Consider the following 27,310-nt stretch of genomic DNA (forward strand, 5'->3'; position numbering starts at 1 on the left):
CGGCCCGGGCAAGCCCCTGAAGGGCGGCGGCGATGGGGCAGCCCCCCTTCGCTCGTTGCTCATCCCGTGTCCACAGAGCTGAACTTACCCTCACGGGAAGCCTGGGCTTCAGACCAGTGGTGCCTGTACCAGGGCTCCCCCCAGCCGTCTGCTCTTCACAAGCCCACGGCATGCCAAAGCCACGTGTTCGCTCTGGACCCTTCAGCCTTTTGCCCAGATACATGTTGTTTGAGTCCAAATCACTCGGGGGATCGGAACCGTGGACTTGCAAATGGTGGTTTCTAGTTGAGGTTTCAGTGTCTGTTTTAGGAACTGGTTAAATCAAAGAGAGGGAAGAGGTGAGAACAGGCTCTTTAGAACACTTTATTTGACTGAAAGCGTGTTTAGGGACACGCAGCAGTTTATCTATAAGTCACTGTAGTTGGTACAGTTTTGTAACGGGTACAAATCCCCATTTTCAGATCAGGGTTGTGTTACTCCCATGTCATAACACAGTTGATGCAACTTCTGTGTGACAAGGTGTCTGATTAAAAAAGTAGCTTTTAGCAGAAGCTGTCCAGTTTCTCCCTCCTGTTTTCATTACCTGTTCAGACCAGAGTTATTCCGACAAACTTAACTGAGGAGCTAGTAGTGAAGGTAGACTCCAAGGCTCAGAAGCTCTGTGCTGTGGAAACACATCAATCAATGCAAAATGTGCTGAAGAAACTACTACTTGGTTTCAGATATAAGCAAAATTCTTTAAATTTCTCTTCCCCTTTGAACATTTAAAACAAAAATTACTTTAAAAGACAGGTCTACTTATTAATCAAACCTCACCTTCTTTCTTCACAGCTGATGAAGAATTTAATGAGCTTTGCTTTGAGTTTGGTTTGGAGCTTGATGAAATTGTAAGTAACAATTTTGTTTGTTAATTTTTCAGTAGATGTAGTGTCCTAACATCATCTATATTTGGTAGGAGTTTGTACTGAATTACTTCCAGCATATTCCCTGGTACGGTGTTGGCCATTGCCCTCTAGCTTGTACCAAGAAAATGTCTAGGCAAGGTCTGGAGGATACCATGCCCCAGGTATCCTCAAAAAGCAATGTGGACAAGACTTGAGGGTCCCCTTGACCTATACAGTCTTTCAGCAGTATTGCGGCAGGCTTTTCATCCTGAAACATCCTTGTACATCTCCATAGCACAGGGCAGAATATGTAACACATACCTTTTAACACAGGTGTTTCAAATCTGAAAAAAACCTAGAATGGACATACATTTGACACCTTGGAAGCAAGAGATGCCAAGATGGCACATGCTGTACTTCGTGGAGATTGGCAATCTGTGCCACTTGGTCTTCAGCCTCTGCCCCCATTTTATGTAGCAGCATAAATATGGCCACAGATCATGTATTGAACGTATTTTACAAGAGATGTTTGGCCTTGGTTTATATGCATTCTTCTCTGCAATATCCACAAAAAATGTATTTGTTCTGGACATTGTTACCTAAGTTGTAACTAATTTGTATTTAAAGTTTTGATTTAGATTCTATACTTGTGAAAATTTGCTAATGCTCTTAACTGTATCTGTGTAAATCTCATTCAAGTAGACCTGTTTCGGTTTTGCTTTCTAATTTGAATTCATTTTAATTATGTTTATCAAAAGATATATGAACATTATATGTTATGCTTTGTTTCAAAATACACTTGATACAACAAAATCATTTGCTGATCTATATAAGGTCTTGGTTCTCTACTGGGATCTGCTAGCCTGGAGACTGTTGCTTCTGTAATCACTTTTTAAAAAATTCGTATCCTAATAATGGTTTGGGGGTTTTTGTATCCTGCATTACTATCTCTGAGTCTGAAAAAGATGTATTTTATGTAATTTCCGCTATTTGGTGTGTCCATTTGCTGTATAAATCCAAATTCCAGCATTAAACTTACAATTAATACTTTTTTTTTCCTATTATATTATCTTACTATCATAGTCCTGTCAGTGTTAAGATATTTCTGGTTAAAAACCACATTTTTCCTTAATTTCAGACATCTGAGAAAGACATTATAAGTAAAGAAAAAGGTGAAGAAAAGGCAAAGGGTGCATCTGATACCATTCTCTATAAAATCGATGTCCCTGCCAACCGTTATGATCTTCTTTGCCTTGAAGGGTTGGTCCGAGGACTGCAGGTCTTTAAAGAAAGGTAATGCAGAGTTGAGACATTTTTGTGTAGTTTGTTACTTGTTTACATAGGAGTCCATTTCTGGTCAATAAACAAACTTGCCATTTGCTTGGATTTCTAGTATGATCTCATGTAGATCAGATGTTCTTCTGGAGAGTATCTATTGTATATTTCTAAAAGTCTAGGCTAGAATGTTACTGGGTTTTAGATCTGTTCTAAAAATTTTTCAATTGCTGTTCCGTTGGAGACTTATCCTCCATAAGGAACTCCTGCAGAGTTGCTTGTGATCCTCTGTAATAAATACCAAAACAAATAATTTATTTCACTTTTCTGCTGTGACTTTATTCTCTTGAATCCTTCCGTTTTAGTTCAGTAGTTTATCACCCCATAGAAAACAAGTTTTAAACAGCTAATTTGTTTGCAAGAAATGTTACCAATAAACTTTTCTACATATAATTGTTGATACATTTCTAAAGTTTCCTGCATTTGGGAAACTTTCTTTCTTCTTCAGTTACAGACTCATTTCTGGTTTTGTTCTAGGATAAATCTCCCTAGGTACGAAAAAATAATACCAGCTCAGGGTGAAGGTCAGAGGCTGATTATCACTGAAGAGGTAAAGTGTTTACTGCACCTTTTAAAATGTATTGAGAGTTTCTGAACCAGCAAGCCAGGTATCAGTACCAATTCTATAAGAGCAGTGAGACTACAACTCTTATTTGCAGAACAAGAGCTAAAGAAATTTAAATATCTCACTGTGATTTATTTTTAGGGAAGGTGAGGGGGAGGAACAATATACAAATTATTTTGAGTGAACCTAGTAGCAGATCAAATCAAAGTTTCAGGTGCATTGACCTTCTGGGCCATTACACAGTATATATTGGAAACCTCCCTGTCTCTACCAGGCCAGGAGTGGGTTGGTTTGCGTTATTTTCTCCCTTGGGATTCTGATCTCTTTCCATGAATTTTCCTTTTGATTACTATTTTACAAAAGTGGATCTTATGAAGAAAAGTGCACATTTAATCAGTTTCAGTTTTATATACTCTGTGTACTTGAAATTTATAAGGTGTTGCTGTTGTAAATTGCAGACTGCCCGAGTCCGTCCTCATGCTGTAGCTGCAGTCCTTCGTAATATAACTTTTACCAAGGAACGTTATGATAGTTTCATTGACCTCCAAGAAAAACTTCACCAAAATATTTGCAGGTTAGTGCTTAAGTTTAAAGTAGTGTATAGTGTCTGTATGATTTTGTTTTGTTAAGACTGCACATCCCTGTTGTGGAGAGGCAATAAATATATTTATGCTAAGGAAAATGTCTTGTAGCAGCTGTCTTGATCCTTCTCATTTTCTTGCCTGATTCTGCCTGCTCTCATTATTTTTCAACATAAATAGCTGTTACAGCTCCTGTGACAGTTGAGAAAGAAGCGTTTTGCAACAGTCCAGTTGGATTTGCCTTTGACTGTTAGGGGTGTTAACATTCATTAAAATATTATTATTCATGAAAGTAACTTCTAGGCTTCTCAGAATTGCCCTTTACTTTTTCAGTAAGTTCTACGAATGCAGAGGAGTATAGAGAGCATCATGAGATACTCTCAAAGGAACTCCAAATATTACTAGTAAAATCATCATTTTGCCTTCTTTCTTTCTAGGAGAAGAGCGTTAGTAGCAATAGGTACCCATGACTTGGACACCATCTCTGGTCCATTTACTTATACAGCTAAAGCACCTTCTGAAATTAAATTCAAGCCCTTGAATCAATCCCAGGAGTACACAGCTTCACAAATTATGGATTTGTATAGGGTAAGTGGGATTTTTCGGACTTGTTGCACTAAAAGCAGAAAGATAAATTTCCAAAGCTTAACATGTCTTATATCCTTGTTTTTAAGAGTTGTTCTTACAAATAAAACACAAGCTATCTTCTGTAGCTTCAGCCAGTGAACATTCCACATTTTGCTTATTAATGGGAAATGCATGGTAATATTTTATTTTTATTGTCCAGGAAAAATGCATCATGGTGTTTTGTGGCTAAGCATAACTCTTCGAGTAGTGGGTTTGATATTAACCCTCTGATTTATCAAAGACTGCTTTTCATGATGCTCTTAATAATACTGTAAAAGGGTTGTATATTTATCTATATACACTGGTAAGAAACTCAGTGTACAAAGCTGAGAAAAGCTTGGGGTAAATAATACCAGATTTTTTTAATGTTACTTTAATTTGACTGCATAAAGGGCTCAAATTTCTGGCACTGCTCTTGGCCCAGCATCCTGATGAAAGGATTCTATCAGGTCTAATTTTATGATGTTTATGTGGGCCACTTTAAATGTCAGCATTTGAAAACTATACTATTGTCACTGTTGTACAATATACTGCTGGAGCACACATATTGGTCATAGAGATAAATAAATTCTCAAAGATCTCTGACTAAAGATGAGTAAAAGAGCTAGGAAACAAGGGGGATCGGACTAAAAGTAAATGATGGTTTTGGTACAACATATACCTATGTCATTGGAACAAATGTAAATATTGAACCAAATTAAACATGCCAGTATTCAGCAATTTATAATTAAAAGTATTCTAGTGCTAATTTTTATCACTTCTAAGGAAGGTTGTGTGCCCATTGAAGGATGTGTGCCCATGGGTTTGGCAATGAAAGGTCTGTTCTGCTGAACAAGGGCATTTTTTGGACAGCATGGCCTATGCATCTATGAGAGAATCCTTAAAAGAAATAATTTTTAACACTTCTGAAGAAAACCAAAACTCCAGTTTTCTCATTTCAAAGTTCTCCTGCTTCAGAGAGCAAAAGCTTTTGATAGTGAAGTACCTCCCCTCTTTCAAAATTCCTATTAATCTCTCAGCAAAGGATTGTAGCACTGTGGAAGTTCCCAAGTGAGCTAATGTGAATTCAGGGTGTGTTTTGTTTCTCCAGACTGACAGCCACCTTCGGCACTATTTACACCTAATTGAAAACAAGCCACTTTATCCTGTCATTTATGACAGCAATGGTGTTGTTCTGTCCATGCCACCAATCATCAATGGTAAGATTACTTATGACTAGTTTATACTGCTGATGCTATTTTGTGTGGGTGTCAAGAGTGTCCAATAGAAACATTGATGTTTCATAAGGATTATTCTGTTTTTTGAAAGTTTTTTCACTTATAATTTCATATAGTCTTCTTTCCATCTTTCAGTTTAAATGCATCCAAATTTTTTTGCTCCCTCCCTAGGCTGCTAGTGTTCTTTTCTCACTGTCATCAAGAGGATGTAAAAGTCCCATTGCAAACCTCTGCATTTATCTTCTCATACCCTTCTAGAACTCAAGAAAGGTTACTTATGACAGGAACCTTTGTCAAGAAAGCATTTTGTTTGCATATGTAAATATTTTTCATCAGACATTTAGCTAAAAGAAGTGTGTAAGAAATTATTTTGTAAACCGATAACTGTAACAGTCTTCTTGTACTCTATTTTACATGGTCACAGTAGGGAACTTTTCAGCTAGGTCTTAAGCCCAGTATATTTATCAACAGTGTAAACAAGTTCTTGTGGTTCCTTTTGCTATCACACAAGTGATTCCAGAAGACTTTAAAAGAATAAATCAGTTTAGACTTTTTTGCATTGTTTCTAAACATGGGTTTCCTCTGAATACAAAAGAAACTATGGGTAATTTTGAGAACCATGTTTACTGAAGCCAGTTAATGATGTGGCAAGAATTACTCCTTTAACAAAGATTTTTCAGTATACCTGTATGTTTAGGTCAAGAATCAGTAACTTCCCCTACCCTGACCAATAAAATCTGCAGTGATAATCTCTTTGAATGTATTTTTCGTAACTGACCTTATCCATATCTTAAACAGCTAACCCAAATCTTCTTAAAAGGCAGCTCAAACTGTGTCAGGGACTGGTAAGAGCAACTGTTCTGAACTGAAGGTGGTGTCAACCACTGTGTCTGATCCTTGTTAGGCTCATGCCAACTTTGGAGTGTTCCATGTATAATCACTGAATATTGTTTACATTTTATCAGTTAAAAAGGTTGAGCTAAATTTAATACCTGTCTCTGTTTTAAAGAACAGTATTTGAGAGAAGCTTCCAGGTTAAAGGTTCTTTTTAAACAGAAAATGAAAAGTAAACATCTGTATTGGTTTTTTGGATTATCTACAGGCACTTAAGTGAAAGGTTATATTTGCTTTGAAGTGAGTCCAGAAATGCTGAATACATTCCATCTGCAAAGAGGTACAGCACGGAATCAAAGGGAAGGGAATAGAGGATCCCGCAAAATTTCCAGTGCACCTAACTTTCAGTCTAGCTGTGACCTAGTTTCTCAGGTAGGAAACTAAAACACAGAAGCTGAATGACTTGCTCAGGGTCAGACAGAGGAAGCGAGAATGCCCATGTGTACCCAAGCATGTGGTTCCCTTTGCCTCCCATGGGGTGCATCTGCAATAGTGAGCGGTGCAATGAAAGGAGAGAAGGACAAAGAGGCTGGATTTGGCACAATCCCATGCAATTCTAGGACTGCGTATGTCCATGCTGCGTGGTTACCAGCAATGAAATTCATTCAGGGTCTGCACTGCACATCTATACCTGACAGGCAATACAAGGCAAGTTTCTGTACAGCTGCTCTAGATTGCTTGTGGCTTACTAACAGAACCCCACTTTTGTAGGGAACCAACTATTGGGGGACACTGCATCCAATTTGCAAGAGAAACACTTTAGATAATGCCCCTAGGTGTATGTTCTACCTTGCTTCTTCCAGATGAGAAGCAGTTTTGACTGCATCAGTGGTGTGCTTCAGTACACACTTCATGAATCCCTGTACAGACACAAAGCAAATTTATGCCTGAAAGGAACCCCTGCTAGGACCTGAATCACTAATGTAGACAAACCCATAGTATGTTAGCAGGCAGTGTCAAAAGATCTTGGTTATTCACAGAACTAGCTATAGATATTCACCAATCTAAATCACTTTTTTTTTAAAAAAACATTTTATACATTCCTGTCCAAGGCTGTTTTCTGATGCCTGTCACACATGAAATGCAAATTTGTTACTAAAGCCAGGAAAGATGAGATGCTGTGGAGGTGCAGAATCAGTTTGCAACCAGCAGATGGCCACTATTCTGTTATTTTGTTTCTTCAACCGGTTACGGAGATAGTGGTAGATTTTTGTGTCTTTCAATGGAAAACATAACGCCATCAGTAGATCTGGTCTGTCTTTTTCCTCTTTTTAATTTATAAATTTAAAAGGAGCTGCTATTCTGGTAAGAATTATGAATGTTGGTACAGTAGACATCATGGCTTTTTAAGCTGCAGAAGATGAGAATGGTCCTTCTGAATCACAAAAGAAGTCAGTATCAGTGTCATTACAAGAAAACTAATAATATTTCGTAACATATTTTTGTCTTTGCATGTTTTAGGAGATCATACAAAAATAAGCATAAACACCAGAAATGTGTTTATTGAATGTACAGGCACAGATATAACAAAGGTAAGTTAATATTTCCTGCTTTTGATATGCTGCAATATCATTGTTTTCCATTTAGGTCATAGAGCTCCAATACAAAGACCTACAATAGCCAGACATTTACTTTATGGAGCAGACTTCCCATTTCAAAAGGGCAGGATAGGTTGTGAGACTGTGTGAAATTCCTTCAGCCCAGATTTAGGCTTGCTCCATAGTCAGTATTGTGCTTTCGTTGGATTTTGTTTTTACTGTGCCTTTACATTGACACTGAGTGTTCAGTTTGTACAAGAAAGTAATTTAAGTGAATTGGGCGGGCTTGAACACTTTTTCTAAATCTGAAAGGCTTTGAAAAGAGTAGAATCACTAAGACTGCCTACTTTGCTGCAATACTCTTCCTAAAGAATCATTTTGTCTCCTACTTAAAATTTAGGCTGAGGGAAGGAAGCCAACAGTTTTTCTTCTTAGTTATCTTTTTCAAGCAGGGATGTTGTGCAAATAATTGCCACATCGAAGTCTTTCCATATGCAAATTCCATAACTCAAAGCTGAAGCGTGAAAGCCTAGCCGTTATAATTGACTGTTCTTGAATATAGGTTCTTCATTCATTGATTGTTTCCCTAAAGTGTGTATTTTGACACTCAAGAGTAACAGCACTTTAAACTTATCCTACTACACAATATGTTAACAACACGAATAAATTTGCACATTGGGGAGTGGCTTCTAAGCAAACAAATAACCTTGCTACTGTTTGCCGTGACAGTAAAAATAAAAATAGTGCTGTTCTGTTTACATGAAGGAAACTATACTGAGTCATAAAAAAATCCCTTGTAGATTGAAAAGTTGATCTGAATCTCATGATTATGTTTTGTTGTACTAATGTCTTAAAATATTAACTGTAAAACAGAAGATTTTGCAGATTAGGTTATTTGATAATATATTTCTAAACAACACAAAGTCCTTCAGTCCCTACATTCTCACTTGGAACTTCAGTGAAATTACTAACTAGGCTAAAGATTGGGAAGACCCTGTTCCAACTGGTAATAAAGACTGTATGTATCTTCAGAACAGAGTTTAGCAAAAATATACATGGTTTAGAACCGTGAAAACCAAATATTTCAAGTTTTTGGATAGAAGTCTTTGCAGCAGCATTTTAAAAAATTCAGTCTAGTATTCTAGACTGCTAGGATTTTGGTTCTTAAGTTATTAAATAGAATAATGGAGAGAGTGTAAGACAAGATTTTTTCTCCTATTTTTTGTTAAGATATTTTGTCTGCTTCAGCACCAGTAGATGACAGATTTCAATGTGATTATTGTCTTTATTTTGTAGGCAAAAATTGTTCTCGATATTATAGTCACGATGTTTAGTGAATATTGTGAGAAGCCATTCAGGTGAGTATAAATCTCCAGTCGGAGAGATACTACATTTGGGCCATGTGTTAAAAATATTTTTAATTCTATTTTTCTGTGTCTCTCAGTGTTGAAGCAACAGAAGTGATTTATCCTAATGGGAAGACCCACATCTATCCGGTAAGCACAGTGATATGATATCCTTGGGGAAAGGATTTTATTTACACAAAATCTGGTAAGAATGACATTGTCTCTTTTTCTGCAAAGGCAGAAGGTTCTGAGCTGTAGTGTAAAAGCTCAGCTTGGCAGTAGCTGTGTATTAGTGAGTCAGGGCCTTCTCTAGCCCCACAAAAAATAAATCCAGCTTCCCCTTATTTAGAAAACTCATTCTGAAGCTCTGCAAATTTATGATAAGGCTAAAAATACAGTCTCACTGACATAGCCTGGTACTCCAAAAAGAAGGGTAGGGTTTAAAGATACTAGTGGTAACCACTATTGTGGTTTGAAGTTCATGTGATACAAACTTTTTTAGGAACAAGTAAAGATTGCAATCAAAGGTCATAATCTGTGTCTAAATCCTTTAAAACCTACATGTTCCAAATCAGGTAAAATGAATGCAGGAAGAAGTCCTTCAGCCTTAAGCCAGTGGACAACAGAAATCAGCCTCAGCAGAACTTACTTATCAGATCTGGAAACTTTAATGCCCTTCAGTTAAAATAACCTTGTAACACTGGATTTTTCAGGCTTTCACTTTATGGACTCCAACTATTTAGAGGTCTGTAAGGCATGATGTTGACATCAAGTGCAGGTTTGCCTGCATTCAGAGTCCCAGACAGACCTCTTTGCAGTAACGGAGTCTTACTTTTTTCTTTTCTTAATAAGTATAAAGAAAACAATTCCTCCTGTTTCCTGAAAGTAACTGAAGTCAGAGAACTGGTTGAGTTGATAAAATCATATATATCAAGCATGTACAAACTGTTTAAAAGGAAAGAAACTTATTGAGACTTTTTCTAGTGGTGTTTTAGCAATGTCAGTTTTAATCAACAGAGGAGAGACCTAGAATCACAAAGAGATATCCAACAAAACATAAATCTCTAAAATAACCAAAAAAGCTTCCCCAGATAAAATAGAGAGAAAAATACCCAAAGTTTTAGATGCTAAGGTTTTTAAGGATTTGTATGCCTAGAAGTTTAGAAACACCTGAGTAAATACATACAAAATGACTTTCTCAAATAAGCTGCAAACTTTCTAAGTAAAATACCAGTAGATATTTCTGTGCCAATATGGAAATAGAAAGTTTTCTTTCCTTTTCCTCCTCAAAGTCATTTGATCTGTACTAGACTCATGCATGACCATTCACTGCTTTAGGGCTTTGACTTAGGATGAACTGGTGACTAAAACCTTTCAGAACCTCTGTTACTTGCATATATCAGAAATTATCGGAAGTTTCAATAACAGGGATTTCACGCTGCATTCAACCTTGTAGCTTAACTGAGAACAGCTTTTACATCACATACTATAATATGTTTTCAGGAATCCTGTTATCTTAAAATAATAAGTTCAGCCTAATATTCCACACTTGCCTTCTGTCATTTAGTTTCGTAATTAGAAGCAGCTAGATTACTAAGGTGTCAAAATTGAATTCTCTTAGGTAGAAATGACAGGCACTATGTATGCTGAAAAGCTTTGTCTTTCTTTTTAGGAACTGGCTTACCGAAAAGAGAAGGTGAAATCTGAACTCATTAACAAGAAAATAGGAATCAGGTGTGTTACTACAAATGAAAACTTCATTTTTACTCATAAACATTTATCATGAAAAAGGTACTAGAAAACATTGATTATTGCATTGTTTTAAAAATGTTTACACTGTGATTTATTTGCTTTTTAATTTGTCACAAGTGCAGGGGTTATCTTGGGTAATTAGATTAACTCTGTAAGACTTCTTCCCCTGTTTTCAAGGAAAGTGAGTGACTCTTTATGGCTTCACACAACTGTTATGAAGTAAAGAAAAATGACTGTCAGGAGTCAGAATCTGAGCTGGTTCTGATAGAATACTAAGTCTATGTACAGTCCGTAAAGCATGGAGATTCTTCAGGATATAAGGCAGTGCAACAGGAACATTGATTACTTTAAAAAGCCAGTTGATATAATGCAAGATCCATAAATTACTACTGTCTTGTTTTGTTTCAGTGAAACTCCATCAAGCCTTGCAAAGCTGCTGACTAGGATGTGTTTGAAATCACACGTCATAGGGAATGGGAACAATATAGAGATTGAAATCCCTCCTACCAGAGCGGACATTATCCATGCATGTGATGTCGTAGAAGATGCAGCAATAGCTTATGGTTATAACAACATTCAGATGACTATTCCGAAAACGTACACCATAGCTAATCAAGTAAGATTGCTCCTTCAAGTAAATGCTCTGTTGTCAGTAAATGACTAGTGCATGCCAGAAGGGCTTTGGGGAAAACAGAACCTAGGAATTAAATATTTTGACATGCTTTGCCTTGAGAAGTATTTACCATGGATAGGATACAAAACAGATGCCCCACTGATTTGAATAAGTCCAAGACCAGTGGTTGCTGGTACTTGAAAAAAGACAGGGTTTAAGTAGTGAGCCCATATTAAATCTCTAATTGGGAGATTCATTTCCTCAGGCAAACCTGAAGGCAGCCGGCTGACGCTTTCAAAAATTTTAAGCACACAAGCATAGTACCTCCCCAGTGAGTTCACCGTAATGTAACAAGCAGAATCACCTCAGGAAAGAATACAAAATTGTTTTTAGATGGAAGTTGAAAACTTTTTTGTTCCATTTTAGCTCCCCATCAATAAGCTCACAGAACTTCTGAGACTGGACTTGGCAGCTGCTGGATTCACTGAAGCGCTCACTTTTGCCCTGGTATATTATACTGATTGCATATTTTTCTTACTTGCATGTTGGAACAGTGATGCAGCCAAAACTGCAGAGGATGGTCTGAGGATATGTTGTTGCATAAATGTACCAGTATTATCTGTTACGGTTTTGGCAGGTGATTGTTTGCTAGTGCTTTGGAATGTAGTATACTATTTTGTGAGTTTGTAGGTCAAAGAAATTGATAGAGTCATTGTTAATGTGGCACGTAGTTCTAAGTACAGAGGCAAAAATAGCTGCTGAAGTACTGGTTTTAGTTTAACTTGATAGGATGAAATTGTATGACAGCAAGTCTCTCAGGACTTTGATCACGAGATGATGTGAAATTCATCATAGTTTGATAATCTGGAAAACAAACATTAAAATTTAGTACTTTCTGTACTTTTCTCTAAACTTATTACAGTTTAAAGATTACCCTGTTTCCAGTTCTCTTTTTACTATTGTCACTTGCCCATGACTCCTTGCATTATATACCAAGCTGATATGTAGTTATTCAGCCAGCAAATAATTTATTTTAAGAATACTCATAAAAAAAGTTATAATGCATGCTAAAGGCACACAAATTCCTCTGTAAATTTCACCACGGGGGGGGGTTGCATGGAAGAACAAATAATACAGTAATTGTTGCTACCACTGGTTGCAGGTGTTAGTCACATTATTCGTTACAGCCATGCCAATAGTCTTCTACCAAGAAGTAGGACGTTGCAGCAGCATATGCCACTCCAGTACTAACAGCTGGCATAATTTCTAATACTGAAATTTTGCATCAGGATTGTTTTGTTGAAATAAAATGTTCAGTAGGAAATACCATCATGGCGACTTGTTTATACGCCTTTGCCATAGCTGTGAGCTGGATCGGAGAACCTGATCTACTATTAAAAAAAAAAAAAAAGTTAAATATGCCCCCATGCCCTCCAAATGTATATGCTAACTGTCTGTATGTGGAGATTGGCATAGTCAGCTATTGAAAATGAACTATAACTTTTAGAAAAGCCTTTCTGTTGCAAGATCTGCTCAAAGTGAAGGTTGTAGACATTTTAGCAGAGGGGGAGCGACCATCACATATTCTATTAAAAACTGTGGAATTTCTCAACCTTTTCCCAAACTTAAAACTAGATGGCCAGAAGTATACATCCCTGAAAGTACACAGCCTTTTAAAAGATAGTTATCTGATCACAGATTATTTTTTGATAACTTACTCAAAGATTTTTAAAATACAGTGATGCAGACTCCTAAAGCATTTACATGCATTTGAAAACTTCAGGTATTCCTTCCAAAGTTGGCAATCCAAATGGATTCAACAAAATTTTAACACCTTCAGATTTCATGGAGCTTCAAAAGCAAAATTTCAACTAATTCTAAAGTCTGACAAATATATTACAGTTTTAATATTCTGTAACTAACTCATTTAAGTATCATGCTGGGGCATAATATGTATAACATGATCAAGTTTTTATAGATTTTCCTTGTCCATTAACAAATATAATTACATTTTTTTAGCACTGAATGGGTAATATGCTCAAAAACCATCTAGTATATTACATCACTACAGCTGAGGACCTCTATGAACTGCAACAACAGAATTTTGTAAGATCATGCAGTATATCATGTTATCACATTACATATTTGTATTTCTGCTGTGGCATGGTGAAACCCACAGTCTACTATATCACCAACACTTTATTAAAACACCAATGTGAGGCCTGTGACTATGACAAATATCATTTGTGCTACAACATTCTGTAGCCCAGTGTTACATGACAAACACTGCTTATGTATTTGTGCATAGTCTGTTTCTTGGTTTGAGCCCCAAATTATACTCGTACACAATAACATTGCTTTCTCTGAGGAGCTCCAACTGAGCCAAAATGCATTTGGTTAAATTGCACTAACATACCATAGTTTAGATACACATCTGAAAACTGTTTAACACAGTTTTCTCCTCCTAAGGTCAGCATTCATTTAATATTTTATTTTTTTGTAGGCAATAATTCATTTTTTCAGAGGATATCATCTGCTCATTTTCCTCACATTTGGTCTATCAACATACTTTTCAGAGTGCTGCCAGTGCAAAGGGAACACTTCTGGGAGACTGCAGTATACTAGCAAATTCCCAATTACATGCCTAGTCTGCTATTGGTTTCTTTTAATACATTAATAAAGCTCTAAATTCTGGAAATTTGAGTGTGGATCTTATCAGTAGCATCTGTTGCTGTATGTGCAAGGACATCATCTGAGCCTTACAAAGTGCATGTATATTTGTTTGCTGACCAGCTTAAAAACACACCTCAAGAATAAGGGCTTTAAAAATACTCCAACTCAAAAAACATTAAAACAGTGATGAGCTATGAGAATCCTATGCAGCTATGAAAAATAGAGGCTTGGCCATATGACCTGTTTTTCACAGACAATACTTTACTTTCTGTAAGCAGGCCCAAGGGTTTGTTTTCTTTGTGAGAAAGCTCGGGTACCATTCCCTTTACAAGTGCTATTTTCAGAATAAAATACTTTACCCACTGCAAGTCAGGGGGCAGAATCTGACCTTCTGTTTTAAAACAGATGACAGCAATCCTTGAAAGAAGCCTCGATAAACACTTGCCTTTTTTAAAAAAAAAATTAGCTTTATTTGGTTTGTAACTAACATTTGTAGATAAAACAGTTTGCCTAGCCTTAAAACTGGGGCTTAATTTTTACTATGAGTGGTGGTGCACATGAGAGCATATATTATGGGGCCTTGGAGCAAATGCTACAATTACATTGTTGATTCTTGATATCCAATTTCAACATTGGCTTACTGTCTATTTTAACTACTTGACCTTGGTGGGTTTTTTTCTCTTCCTCTCAGTGTTCTCAAGAAGACATTGCAGATAAACTGGGCATGGATATCTCTGCAACAAAAGCAGTGCGCATAGCAAACCCCAAAACAGCAGAATTTCAGGTAAGATAATTCACAACATTGTTCACAAATTCTGTACTTGAAAGAAAGGAACCAACAGGAAGTAAAATTTATAAACTATAGAGCTACTTTTCCTGCATTAAAGAGGATGTGCATAGTTATGTAGTAAACTTGATAGCAGTTGTTTTCTGTTACTCTTTCACTGAGAAATACCTTATTTCATGTGAAATACTGTGAGCTTTCCAATAATGTAAAATACCATGATCTGTATGACAGCATGTGGCAAAATTGAGCTGAAAATCCCAGATGATTGATCAACTCCTGCATTTAGAAAAGCCATTCAATATAAATAAAACTACTAGACCTGCCAATCTCTAAACTTCCTGAACTCTGCATAGGAAATGTTTTTTTAAAAATTATTAATCATTATTGCTCTTTTTTAAAAAAAAATCTTTTATTGCTCTTTTAAGTATTTTAATACCCATTTCTAGATCATTTGATCTTTGCTAGAACAGAGAATAAGAGCTCAAATACAGTATTCTCAGCAATTCTGAAAATACCTAAAAGCGTACCCATGGTTTTTATATTTCTTCTGGAGAGTATTTTTTTAAAAAAAAGATGCTTTCTTTAGTTTACAGCAAAGGTAAATTTAGAGGCTTTTTTTGTTTTGAACCTAAGAAATACAAAGGTAAACACTGTAGAAAGGTTTAGAAAGCTTGAGCAATCTGTGAGTATTAATGTTTTGTGATTTATGTTCTCTACTTAGGATCTTCTTCAGTAAGTCTGATTTCTTTGAGTGTCTAAAATACGTTTCTAGATCTTATCTCTAATACTAAAAACAGTGTCCTGCTGCTGTGAGGTTCAGGAACAGAATTTTTGAGTACCTTCATGTATTTTCTGTTCTATTTGGTACCACAAATAAACAGACATGATTATTCACCTGTTCGTATACATCATTTGGAATGGTAATTACAACTTGGCAATATAGAATGTACCACAAACAAACAATACTGAGTGTGAGCAAAGAGAGAAAAAGTGGCAGCCCCTCTAGCCAGGTGCAATTTCAGATTCCTGTTCTTCAGAGACTGCAGGCCTTTGCAGTAGCAATGTTGCTAAGCAGTTACATTACTGGCTGAAAATTTAATATTCCTTATGGCAAAAATAGCCTCAGTCTTTTAAAATCTGTAGGCCTCCCAGAAAACTGGAAAGGATTACTTCTTGTGAGGCACTACAAACTTTCAGCTTGAGATGTTAACTGTGATGGGATTCTCAGGATGGCTTCTCCCCTATCCTCTGCTTGCAAGACAAGGGCAGGATGATGCCCTCTTCCAGCTCAGTTTGCAGCTGGAGCTCTTAATTGGTTAGGAAAAGTAAGATAGAAGTGCTGCATGACCAGTGATAAGAAGTAAACTGTGGCTCAGCACATGGTAACTTGTTACCTTCAGTCAAGCAGCAGACAGTCACTTCCATCCCTTTTCCATTAGATTTACTGAACTAGACTTTTCCAGTTTGGGGAAAAAAAAAAAAAAAGAAAAAAAAAAAAGTGCACTTCTAAGGAAGTATTTGAATGGGGAACACCGGAAATATGTGCATGTATTTGCAACATCAGTAATATGATTGCCTCTTGCTTGGTTGCTTGGTTCTTTGCATACATTTTGTATGTATTTTGGCTTGTCCACAACTGCAGTCAGAATATATCTGTTTCTGTTACTTAGGCTCCTCTTAGGAGGTATCAAGATAGTATTTCAGATAGCATTTAGTATTTCCAACATGACACTTAATACTTACCTTTGGAATAAGGGAGATTAAATTTATGGGATTTTTTTTGCACTTTGTTCTATATTATTTGTTTTTCTACCTTGAGCTGCAGCTCAAGCACCTGTGAAATGATACCTATTCTGAAGCTCACGTATACAGTCTTTCAGAAAATGCAATATATAGAACATTCAGAGAATGTACATTTTCAAGTTTAATAATTCTAAAGCAAAGCTGCTTAAACATAAGACATAAGTGCAGTATTTGCACCCGACTACTTTTAAACTTTTGTTACAAATGAGCAAAACAAAAAATTAAGAAGACTAACATTAGCTATTTTGGAAGGTATTTCACTTGCAGCATCCATGTTTGTCCTGCAGGTGGCACGTACAACCCTTCTTCCAGGGCTGCTGAAAACTATTGCTGCTAACCGAAAGATGCCCTTGCCTCTCAAACTCTTTGAGATTTCTGACATTGTAGTCAAAGATCCTAATACAGGTAAGAGGAGGTTCCTCACAATCCTTGATAATGGAAATACGTTTACATCCCAAATGCTAGTAGTAAGTAAATCTTTGTTTCTTTAAGAATGTAATAGTCGTTACATATTACATTGGGGTTTTTTATTTATGTGCACAGCGTGAGAGTTAAGATAATGGGCTAGATTTTAGAGTGGCTAAAGTTCCAATTTAAATGCTCTCTCAAAAGTGCCAGTAGGTATCTTGCAAATATTTTTAGGCATCCAAATATCCCTTAAAATCTGTCAAGAATACTGCAAGACCAATGACAAATGCAAGACAATTTTGCACCAGAAAACCTGCTCTAAACTGCTTATGTTGATACACCCATTTTACTTGCTCTTAATCTAGTGCTCCTTTGTATTCTTATCGGGGATGAAACTCATGAGAAAAACTACCAACTGGTAATGTTCTTAAGTGGCACAAACCTTGGGAAAGTAGTAAATGCTGAAGGCATGCTGCTATTACAGTACTAGAGCCTGCTTAAACTGCTGCAGTCTCAAAGATGCACAGCCCAACTGAAAAACAGTATGTCTCAAGCCTGGGAATAGCAGGTTGGATTTGGAGACAGATTCTATTCAGGAGAGTTGTCATTCAGAGGAAAATTCTGGGGTCAGTGTGTCTCAACAAGAATCCCTTTTCCACCTTTCCATCATCTTTAAACAGGCTTGCTTGTATTTGTTCTCCAAAATTACCCTCTGAAAAACTGACAACCAGTATGAAGAATTAGATTGGTAGCAGAGATACAGGGTAAAGAATGGAGCGAGTCTGTGTATAAAAATGTATAAATAAATAAAAAGCTATACAGTATAAAATTTCCCCTCTCATCTATAAAAAGATTGACCATATCTTTCCACTTCATCCAACTATGCTAAGAAAGCATGGATGCCTTTGAATTGTTCTGTAACCTTAATTGTTTTAAGTGAAACAGACAAAGCAGCTAGTTCACTTTTCAAAAGCTTCAGTGCAATCCTTCCTGTTTGGGGGCCTCTGCACCAATTTCCCTGTACAAAATCAAAATTTCAAATTATCTTTTTTAACTTGAAACATGTGTCAAAGTAAAATGAACTGTAAAAATGGATTTTTAAACGTTAAAAATCTGCCTAAAATTTACTGATGCATTTCTTTCTGTATGGTATATTGGGGGAAAAGGAGTGCACAAGCTACAACTTTTGGGAGAAAGTGCATGTACACAGAGTTACAACTCTAAAGTTTGCCTCTCAATGAAAAAGGCTGACGTTACTTTAAATTCAGCAGCAGAAATGGTTCTGTTGTTTCATTATCTGGTTTCAGATTTTAGTAGTTGTGTTTAAGGTATCTGGGATCTGCAAAACAAAGGTTTATATAAGGGATAAATAAAATGGCAAGTAAATTGCTTTGGTGATGATTTTAATTTGTAGATTGCTTTTTTTAAAAAAAAAAAGAAACAAAAGCCTTGCCAAGCCAAATAAGCAGTTTTAGCAAACCATGTAGACTTATTTTTATTAAATACAGACAGTTTGGTGGTGCAGCTCATTCCTTGTTGGGCATGCAGTTAGCTAGAATGCAAAAAATGTGGTACAGATGGCAGAATAGCATCAGCATTCTTCAGAACTAAGAGTGAGGCTATTTATCTTGGACTAAGGAGTGCATTTATTCTGGCTTTATAAAATTTGCAAGTTAAATTGTTACTTTTATTTTGTGTGTGTTAATTGTAGCTCTTAAAAGCTTTCATGTATGTGGATGGCTGCTTAACAGTTTTATAGTGTACTTCATTTTGATAGGAATTGTTGCAACAGATGAAACTTCTGAGGCAGCAGCTTTGTACCCCATGCTCCTGGGCAGCCCTCTTAGGGGTTGAGCACTTGCAGACTGTAAACAGTACCTGAACTTGGTTTTAATGTCATGTTTAGAATAACTACTGTCTTTCCCAAATTTACTTCCACAACTAAACTTGCCTAATAAACAGTTTGAAAGGTGAGGGGGGGAAAGAAATAACTGGTAACTCTGTAAACACTGAAAAATGTGGGGTTGTCCTCTCACATATGGAATGAGATTTCCTGCAGAACGCTTATGTCATCAGACTGACTAATTTAATTTTATTATTTCATGATTTTGGCATGCAGAATTTCCAATTAATAATTTAAAAAGTATGGGTCAAAAGAGTACTGATATTAACTGTATTTGAAATGGCATCTTGTAGTCATTCATGTGTGAATGAACCTAGCTCTTTTAAACACACTGGTTTTCAATAAAATACCTTCTACACAGAACTCATGCTTACCAAGGTGAACTGAACATATTTTCTCTTCAGACATATCTGGCAGAAAGGTTTGATGTACTAAATTAGCAAAACGTGTGCCAGATTTAATACAACTAAATGAAACCAAATCCGAGCAGAAATGTTTCTTCTCAAGGCAGAAGGAAAAGTGCTGATTTTGAATATGTTACACAGCATTTATGTGGTTAGCTTGTAACACTAGGTAGTCACTTCTGGTAGGATAGTTACACTAGTGCAGCATATAAATCATCACTTTACACCACCAGTCCTAACAGAGAATACCCTTTCTCTCCCTTACCACAACAAAAGAAATGAATCCATTAGAAAATCACCTCTAACCAGTCATCTTGGACAATCTGGCAAGCTTATAGTAGCAAACGTTTAGCACAATTTACAACATTTGCGGGTACAGCTGCTGCCATATTTTGAAACATTCTTCCAAACTGTCTGGAAGTGTTAGTTATATGCAGAAAATAGTTTGGGATTTTTGTGAGGCTGAGAGACAAGTTTAAATGAGCAGGTGCCCCCTTTCAGATCACCAAGTCATTTTTCTAAAGCATCTCTAATTTGGACGAGGGCAGCATACAACACCGCTTTATCTTCCTCTGCACTCTTTTGGCTCACATATTTCTAAACAGCTGCCCATCCTTTGGATTGTTTTTCAGCAGCATCCCCAGGAAGTGCTTTGAAGTCTCAAGAAAAAAAAAAAAAAGAAAAAATTTAGGTTGACATACTTGGCAGGCTCATTTAAAAAATAGAAATGTTTCATGGCATGACACAAGAGATCTCTTAAGTGAGTTATAAAGAACTGAAGCATTTCTAACATCCACCAGCTTTTGCCTACAGTTCCTAATACTTTTTTTTTTCTTTCTATCACCTGTAGTCAATGAACTTCTTATGTTGTAATATAACTCTGTAAAGGCATAAGTTTTGTAACACAGCTTTTTTTGAACGCTTGAAAATTGCATCCTTCCATTTACAAAGGATTTGTACAGTTGAAACTTGAGGTATAAAAATTGTTGTGTATGTTTATTTCTGATGCTTTAAGAATAGTTATCCGAAGATACTAGTTACCTGAACAATAATGCAAATAAAATTCAGATAGTTATCACAAATTCTGCTAGCATAATGACTCACAGAAAAAAGGGAAATCATTCTACTGAATGTCTAGTGCAGAAAACATGCTGTCTTAGGGAAGGGAAAAATATTTTCTCCTTTTCTGTGGCTCAGTAAATACAACATGAAAATAAATTATCCACCAATCGTGACTGTATTACCAACTGGTGTCTTAGTAGAGCTGGGAAACAGAGATAAATATGATGTGACTGAACAGCCAGCACACTCAGACCAGAAATGAGATGTTGCCTTCATTGGTATTTTCCCTGTAGCCTTTACTTTTCTGTGTTGCCATTTTAACTTCAGGATTGGAATCTCCAGCATTATTTAACACTGCAAATTATTAGAATGACGGGAAAAAGATCCTGAGTGACAAAATGCAGACTTACTGCCACAGTAGGTTCAGCTTGCAGTGACTGATGAGAGAACTTGCAGCTGTATTGGCATGTTGCTGCTCAAGAAGTTTTGATTGACTTTTGGCTCAAAAAGGCTGTGCTTTCATCTTTTGTGTAGGCTCTTGTTCCTGCATTTTGCAGGGTTTTTTTTAACACAGAAATTTCTAGTAGTTTGGTAAATGTTTTTCTGTTTACTTTTTGACAGATTTTTTGTTAATAAATGGTTAGTTAGAGCAAATAAATAAGAAGTAAATTTCATTTTAAAATAATCTCTAATTTCTTATGTGATAGATATTAACAGTTCAGGTAACACTCAATGAAGACAAAAGTTCCTGCTTGCATTTAAACTCACTGTACATCAAGCACAAAGATCAGCTATGGCAGGTCAGGCCAATAGCCTGTCTGTAACACTACCTAAAATTGGTTGTCAGGGGAAGGGCATGAGAGCACGTATGAATGTATAATACTTCCAGAATGCTTCCCTGTCTTTTGGCCACAATTAGCTCAAGGACTTCCCAACTTAAACATGGTTCTTTGTCTGTAGTAAAAAGTAATAGATTTATCTCCTATGAACCTGCTCTGCCTCCTCAGAGCCGTGTAAACTTCTAGCATCCACAAAATCCTGTGGGGAAGAAGTTTGCCTACTTACCTCTATGCTGCTTGAAGAACTCACTCCTTTTCTTGTTTTGAGCTTGGCTCCTGATGATTTTGATGTCCCTTATTTCTTATATTGACTGCAGCAGCAAGCAACAGATGCCTGTAGAAAAGAACTGTCTCTTGAGGTCTGAGGTGCTCAGTTCTGATACTTATGTCCAGAACTATGTGCAAATCAGACCATAGGTGCAGCTATAACTCCCATGATATCACTACCTGTATAGGGATCTTTAGCCACACTTTCTATGAGCATTATGCAGTGCAGTGCCTTTTTTCCTGGGAATACCAAGTCCAGCTGAGATGTTTTATGAGCAGAGGTCCTGACATGCTCAGTATGAGCACAGGTTGACTGTAAAGAACATAATCCACCCTGGCATATACCAGTTTTCATGTGCCTTTCTTTTAGTAATTTCTGGAAAAAAATATGAAAGCCCTATGTCACGTGGTGCTGCCCTACCTTAACTTGCAGACCAGGCAGACTTGCTCTTTTTACTCATTCATTCTTCATTCCTTCACTACTGAAGAAGTTCTTATTCCCTTTCCCCTCAAACATTACAAGTATTTATAGATCAGAAGGATTTTTGTTAGGGTTTTTTTTTAAAGGGAATGCGATTGTTCTCAGTAAAGACATTTCCTCCATATATCTAATCACCGTTAAGTTGAAGAGAAAGATGAGAACATCCATCTAGACTTGAGCAACTAGGAGACTACAGAAGCCAGAGGACTTTCTAGAAAGGGAAGAAATCTGTGCATGAAAAATCTGGCTATAACTTGTTGCATTATATGTCTATTACGAAGCAGTGCAGTACAGAAGGAGATGAGGTGATGGCTCACTGTCCATGCTATATGCATATAAGCTGCCCGTTCGAGGAGCTCTAGTCTGATTAGGTGTGCTGAATGCCCTTGAGTGGCTGAAGCTGTTCAGGTGTCCTTCTGAAACCCCTGTCATGTCTGGACTACAGCTGAAAGGACTCTGGTTTATATCACAGGGTTGCTTTACAGTGTGAACGGAAGCACGCTGAGTGGGAATGAGCAGGAGATTTCCTTCAGAAGTGCAGGTCTGGTCCAAACTGAAATGCAGTGTACTTAAGATGCTTTCAGAGCATGTGAACATCCAGAAGAGGACAGTCACATAAAGGATCCTTCCCTGGTTTAAGCAAACTTTGCCTTTGTATACACCAACCTTGCTGAATACATGCTTGCACTTTAACCTTGAGAAGGTAAAGACCTAAAGGCAATAAAGAAGTTCACTACATTAATCAGTATTTTGAATTTCACTGCTGCTACCTGGCAGCTGTGACAATAAACTTGTTACCCAACTCCTAGATTGTTCCTCTCCAAGTGTGAACGTTGAAACCCACGGTGAGTAAAACTTCAAAGTAGGCCACAGTAGTCCTAGAGAGCATGTATTACAATGGTATTATAACAACATACTACTACATACTGATTCTGAAAGTTTAAAAAAGAAAAATGTATTTTGATAAAATCAATCATGTAAGAAAACTTACAGCAGGGAGAAGGCAGGGGTTTGATTTAAAGAACTGTCCAAAGTGGAAGACACTCATGTCACAGTCTTGAGTTTGTGCAATGTAGCAGGTTTTTCATAATCACTTGGTTGCAGGAACATCCAAGATGATCATGAAAATCATCAGTTGTGATTTGGAAACCCGTGTGAATTTAGATCTTTTCATAGATCACTATGCTAATGTTATTATTCATTTCAAGTTGTGGGCTAGTTGTTTTGTACTGGTATTTATTCAGCAGCTGAGTTCTATAAATATTTAGCTTTTCCACCAGCATCACAAGTTTCTTGATTGTCACTGAGTATTTGCATTTTGGCTAGTCTGTTTTTAATTTCTTTTAACACTTGACTGTGTGCTTGGTACCTGTCACTGTGTAGAAGATGCTTGTATTGTAACAACCCTGTTTTCTGCCCGAGGCATAGGATACTTTAAATCTTTCTTTACATTTCTGACTGTGAGAGTCCCGTGGGTTAAAGAAATCCCATTATTTCCTCAGATTATATGACAGGTGTGACAAAGAAGCCATTTTACATACTCATTTCCCTTTTCAGCCACAAGTGTCTCACAGTACAGCAGAAGAAAACTGATGCAAAAGGCAAGGTTGGAAGTATGATAAAGTTTCCTGGATAACATAATTGTTTCCTCCTTCTTCAGATGTAGGTGCAAGAAACTACAGGCATTTCTGTGCAGTTTATTACAACAAAAGCCCAGGGTTTGAGATTATCCATGGTTTGCTGGACAGGGTCATGCAGCTTCTTGAAGTACCACCAAGTGAAGAGAATGGCTACACAATCAAAGCAACTGAAGGTAAGGAAGACAGAGTTGCTGTGTACAGCAGAGGTTGTTCTTGTGCTGAAATGTTCCCCTACAGTCTGAGGTGAATTTTTCATTGTTCTCAGCAGTAGGCACTAAGAATCAATATCATTATATATGCTATCATACTGCAGCATGATGAAATGATAATGAAAAGGCATTAACTGCATTCACTGATTGTAAAATGGGATTGCTGTCTTTCTGTGAGCCATTCTGATAGTTTTATATAAATTACAAGTTGACAGCTTTTTAAGGAGACTTATAGGAAAACATATGGCATGAGCTTCACGGACCGTTTATAATTAATTGATCTGCTGATTGCAAGGGTAGGTAGGAATTCACTGAATTGATGAATATGCCAAATACCCACTGTATTCTTTATGGCTAACAGTGCCTGGAAAAGACAACTTCGTACGTCTGATCTTTTTGTTTTATTCATATGTACTTTTTATTTATATATTCTTACGAAGATATATGCCTTATACATATATCTTTTATTCAAAGACCTGTTGTCTTTGAGCTTGCTGCTTAGACAAGTAGTTGTGTAACAGCCCTCTTCCTTCTCCATACAGGGTGAGCTGCACATGAATTAAAAATAACATCCTTAAGTGCAAAATCTCCTCTGTGTATGTGCATATGCACGTAAGAGAGAAAGTAAGCAGGTTGACCCCATTACTTCACTGAGAGAGCGTAGGTTGATGCAGGAGAGCAAGCATCAGCAACTAATCTATTCTGCTACCTAAAATAACAGTGTAGTAAACACAGTGTAGAAAAACAAGACTGCAGGGATAGCAGCTGTGATTCTACTTCTGTGTCATACATTGGTGTTCAGAGATATGAGACGCTGACTCAAATCGACCCAGCTTGAAGAAGTGCCTCCATTCTGCACTTAGTGGAACAAGTGGCACTGACAGAGAGTCCCTGATGACCTGACTGAGCTTGCCTATTCATAGAACTTTAATAAAAAATCATTAGATGCTTCCCTGTTTTGCAGTGCACTGCCAAGATTCCAAACATAACAAATCAGCTAAGGGGTCTTCTAGCGCTTTAATGCACATTTGTGTCACATATATTGACACTTTTTTTCTTCCTCTCTTGTTTTTTGATGAAGTACTATTTTGCTCAGTATTATTTAGGCAGCCTCTCAAAGGGTTTATTAGAATGTTAATAGGATTCCCAGGTTGACCAGAGGAATGTTTCAATTATTGTACTTCTTGTTCTAATTCTACCAAGCACAGAACAGGTAATAGCAAAGCTTCTTATTTGGAAGAGGGCTGCAGTAGAAGGGCTAGAAGAGCCTGGGAGTTGTGTACTCAGCTGTCATTGACCAAACTGTTAGATTCCTTTTCAGAACTCTTCTGTAGCTCATTTTTAAGTAGGCATATCAAGAGTTTTCTTTAATACTGAAAATGTTTGCAAGTGTTTTATATTTTGTACTGTAGCACTTCAGTGATGTATGGCTGGCTTCAATAAATGGAAAAAAGACCTGAAAAACTAATCCTAACCCAGTGAAGAAGTTATTTCTAGATAGTAGTGTTGTTTAGTATTCCTAATGCTGTGGGATTTGTAATGTCCATTCAAAATCCCTGCATTCCCATGACATTACTCCACAACATATTTAGTGTAAAGGATGGATTATGCCTTGTCATATACAATATATTACAAGCAGTTTGTGGCTTTTGGCTATGGACAAAAAAAAGGACCTACTATTTTCTGTTTCACCAACGATTCAGAAACTCCCCTGGGATGGCACGTAGATTTCTCTCCGTTCTCCTGACTTTGGAATTTACCCTTGATAACAATGCAGATGGCTGATACTCTAGTGCCATAGTGAGTGCAGTGTCACTGCACCAACTTATTTAAAAGACCTTCACTGCAGAGATGGTCGGAAGCCAAAGTAGTTTAGGGGAATGTTTGGTTTAGGGAAGTTTTTTAACCTGCTTTGCAATCTGTCAATTAAGCACATGTGAGAGAAAATCTCAGCAGATGATGAAGTAAGGTCAGTTGATGAGTTAGAAAAAATTATATATCCTGTAACATCCTAAGAGACAAATAATTCAGAAGAACAGTTCAGAGGTTTTAAATCAGGACATTACTCATGGCATGGATTTTTAGATGCATCCTGATGGATCATGCTTTTTTATTGCCTGTGCCAAATTAAAATTTTTACAGTGAGAAATGGGTTTGTCCTATGATTCCAATTTAGAAAGGTCCTAGATAATTTTTCTCTATGTGATCTTAAGCAAACCTTGAGACTAGTAAGCAACACAGTGTAAAGGTAGGATTTTAGTCCAGTTGTTTTTATTCCTTGTATAACTGATTAAAATAGTTTGAGTGATTACTGGAAAACAATACAGAGGAAAAAATGTTGTTTTAAATGAGCAACAAAGAACAGATAGAGATGTATTGGGCACATATTTGCCTCTTTTTCAAATTCACTTCGAAAAATGAAATGCCTGTGCTATAGTCCTTTTTTGGTCCATATGTGCAAATCATGGTTATTGAAGCTCCTTCTGTTCTACCAACACCTAAGTGCCCTGTGATTTGACCTTAAGGTCAGAGCCTTTTTGCCTTTATAGCAACACCTGTGAAAAAAGTACAGATGCTAGAAAATACGGGTGAAATTGTGATGTTCCCCTGGCCTTTGCACTACACTTTGGTGTAATCTGAGCTAGGTAATAAATGGAGAAGAGCTGTTTAGAGCAGCCTTAAGGAAGAGAGGGTTTTGAGTGACTGAATTCAAGGATTTGAACATGCATTTTGCACTCAATGCTTTTCTGTTTGCTAAAGTTATTAATGGAACCATTTTTTCTCTTATTACCACTAAATATACAGAATTACAAAGTTTTAAAGACTAAACTCTGAAATGCTACCCATTGTTTTAAAATGCACAGAATGGACTTTTTTGATATGTTAGTGAATCCTACAATTACTGATCTAGAAAAACATTTTGGTTTTTTCTTTGTTTTATAGCACAGGCATCCTTTAATTAAACACAGATTGAAAAGAGCACAATTATTGCATAAATTCTCAGATCTGTATTTGGTCCATAATAAAAATTTTTGCATAAAACTCTTGAGATTTTATCCAGTTCCATAGTATTTATAAAATGTAAGGATCAGTATGAATGTGTATGATTAGTAGGTAAACAAAATCAAACCTTTTAAACAATAAAAATATGGGTAGAAAGATCAAACAAATTTGGTCATGTATTGTCAGGTGATTTAAAGAAATAGTTTAATTTTTAGCTCATTTTCATCAGTTTCAGTTCTCTTGAATTGAAAACTAGAGGCATTCTGATACTTGTATTGGAAGGTACTCCTAATTTCAAGTTTTAATCTCTGAAGGAATGGCTGTTTTCTGCAACATTTCGGTCATCTTGTGCTTCTGGATGATCCTCTGAGATGACTCTCCCAGAAATTAGGACCGTGATCACAGGAGGTAGTGTTAATCATGGGATTTGAGTGCATAGTAAAGGCTTACTTAGGCTAAAAAGAATAAAAAAGGGCTTA

The 27,310-nt window shown here is 36.7% G+C and overlaps 1 protein-coding gene across 1 annotated transcript in view; it reads left to right on the forward strand.

Annotated features, from left to right (window-relative positions):
- The first annotated feature begins 32 nt into the window (after positions 1 to 32).
- The window catches only part of FARSB (phenylalanyl-tRNA synthetase subunit beta), a 41,050-nt gene continuing 13,772 nt past the window's right edge, over positions 33 to 27,310 (forward strand). The window contains exons 1-16 of the mRNA XM_026855004.1: positions 33 to 125; positions 789 to 887; positions 2,023 to 2,177; positions 2,697 to 2,769; positions 3,243 to 3,358; positions 3,803 to 3,953; positions 5,083 to 5,191; positions 7,565 to 7,635; positions 8,938 to 8,999; positions 9,086 to 9,137; positions 10,660 to 10,721; positions 11,148 to 11,355; positions 11,779 to 11,859; positions 14,717 to 14,809; positions 16,903 to 17,020; positions 23,640 to 23,792. Of these exons, the coding sequence (XP_026710805.1) occupies positions 33 to 125; positions 789 to 887; positions 2,023 to 2,177; positions 2,697 to 2,769; positions 3,243 to 3,358; positions 3,803 to 3,953; positions 5,083 to 5,191; positions 7,565 to 7,635; positions 8,938 to 8,999; positions 9,086 to 9,137; positions 10,660 to 10,721; positions 11,148 to 11,355; positions 11,779 to 11,859; positions 14,717 to 14,809; positions 16,903 to 17,020; positions 23,640 to 23,792 (1,696 nt within the window). The remainder of the gene's footprint in view (positions 126 to 788; positions 888 to 2,022; positions 2,178 to 2,696; positions 2,770 to 3,242; positions 3,359 to 3,802; positions 3,954 to 5,082; positions 5,192 to 7,564; positions 7,636 to 8,937; positions 9,000 to 9,085; positions 9,138 to 10,659; positions 10,722 to 11,147; positions 11,356 to 11,778; positions 11,860 to 14,716; positions 14,810 to 16,902; positions 17,021 to 23,639; positions 23,793 to 27,310) is intronic.

This window comes from Athene cunicularia (genome assembly GCF_003259725.1).
Source record: "Athene cunicularia isolate RWA chromosome 9 unlocalized genomic scaffold, athCun1 chr9_part1, whole genome shotgun sequence".
NCBI classification, from domain to species: Eukaryota; Metazoa; Chordata; class Aves; order Strigiformes; family Strigidae; genus Athene; species Athene cunicularia.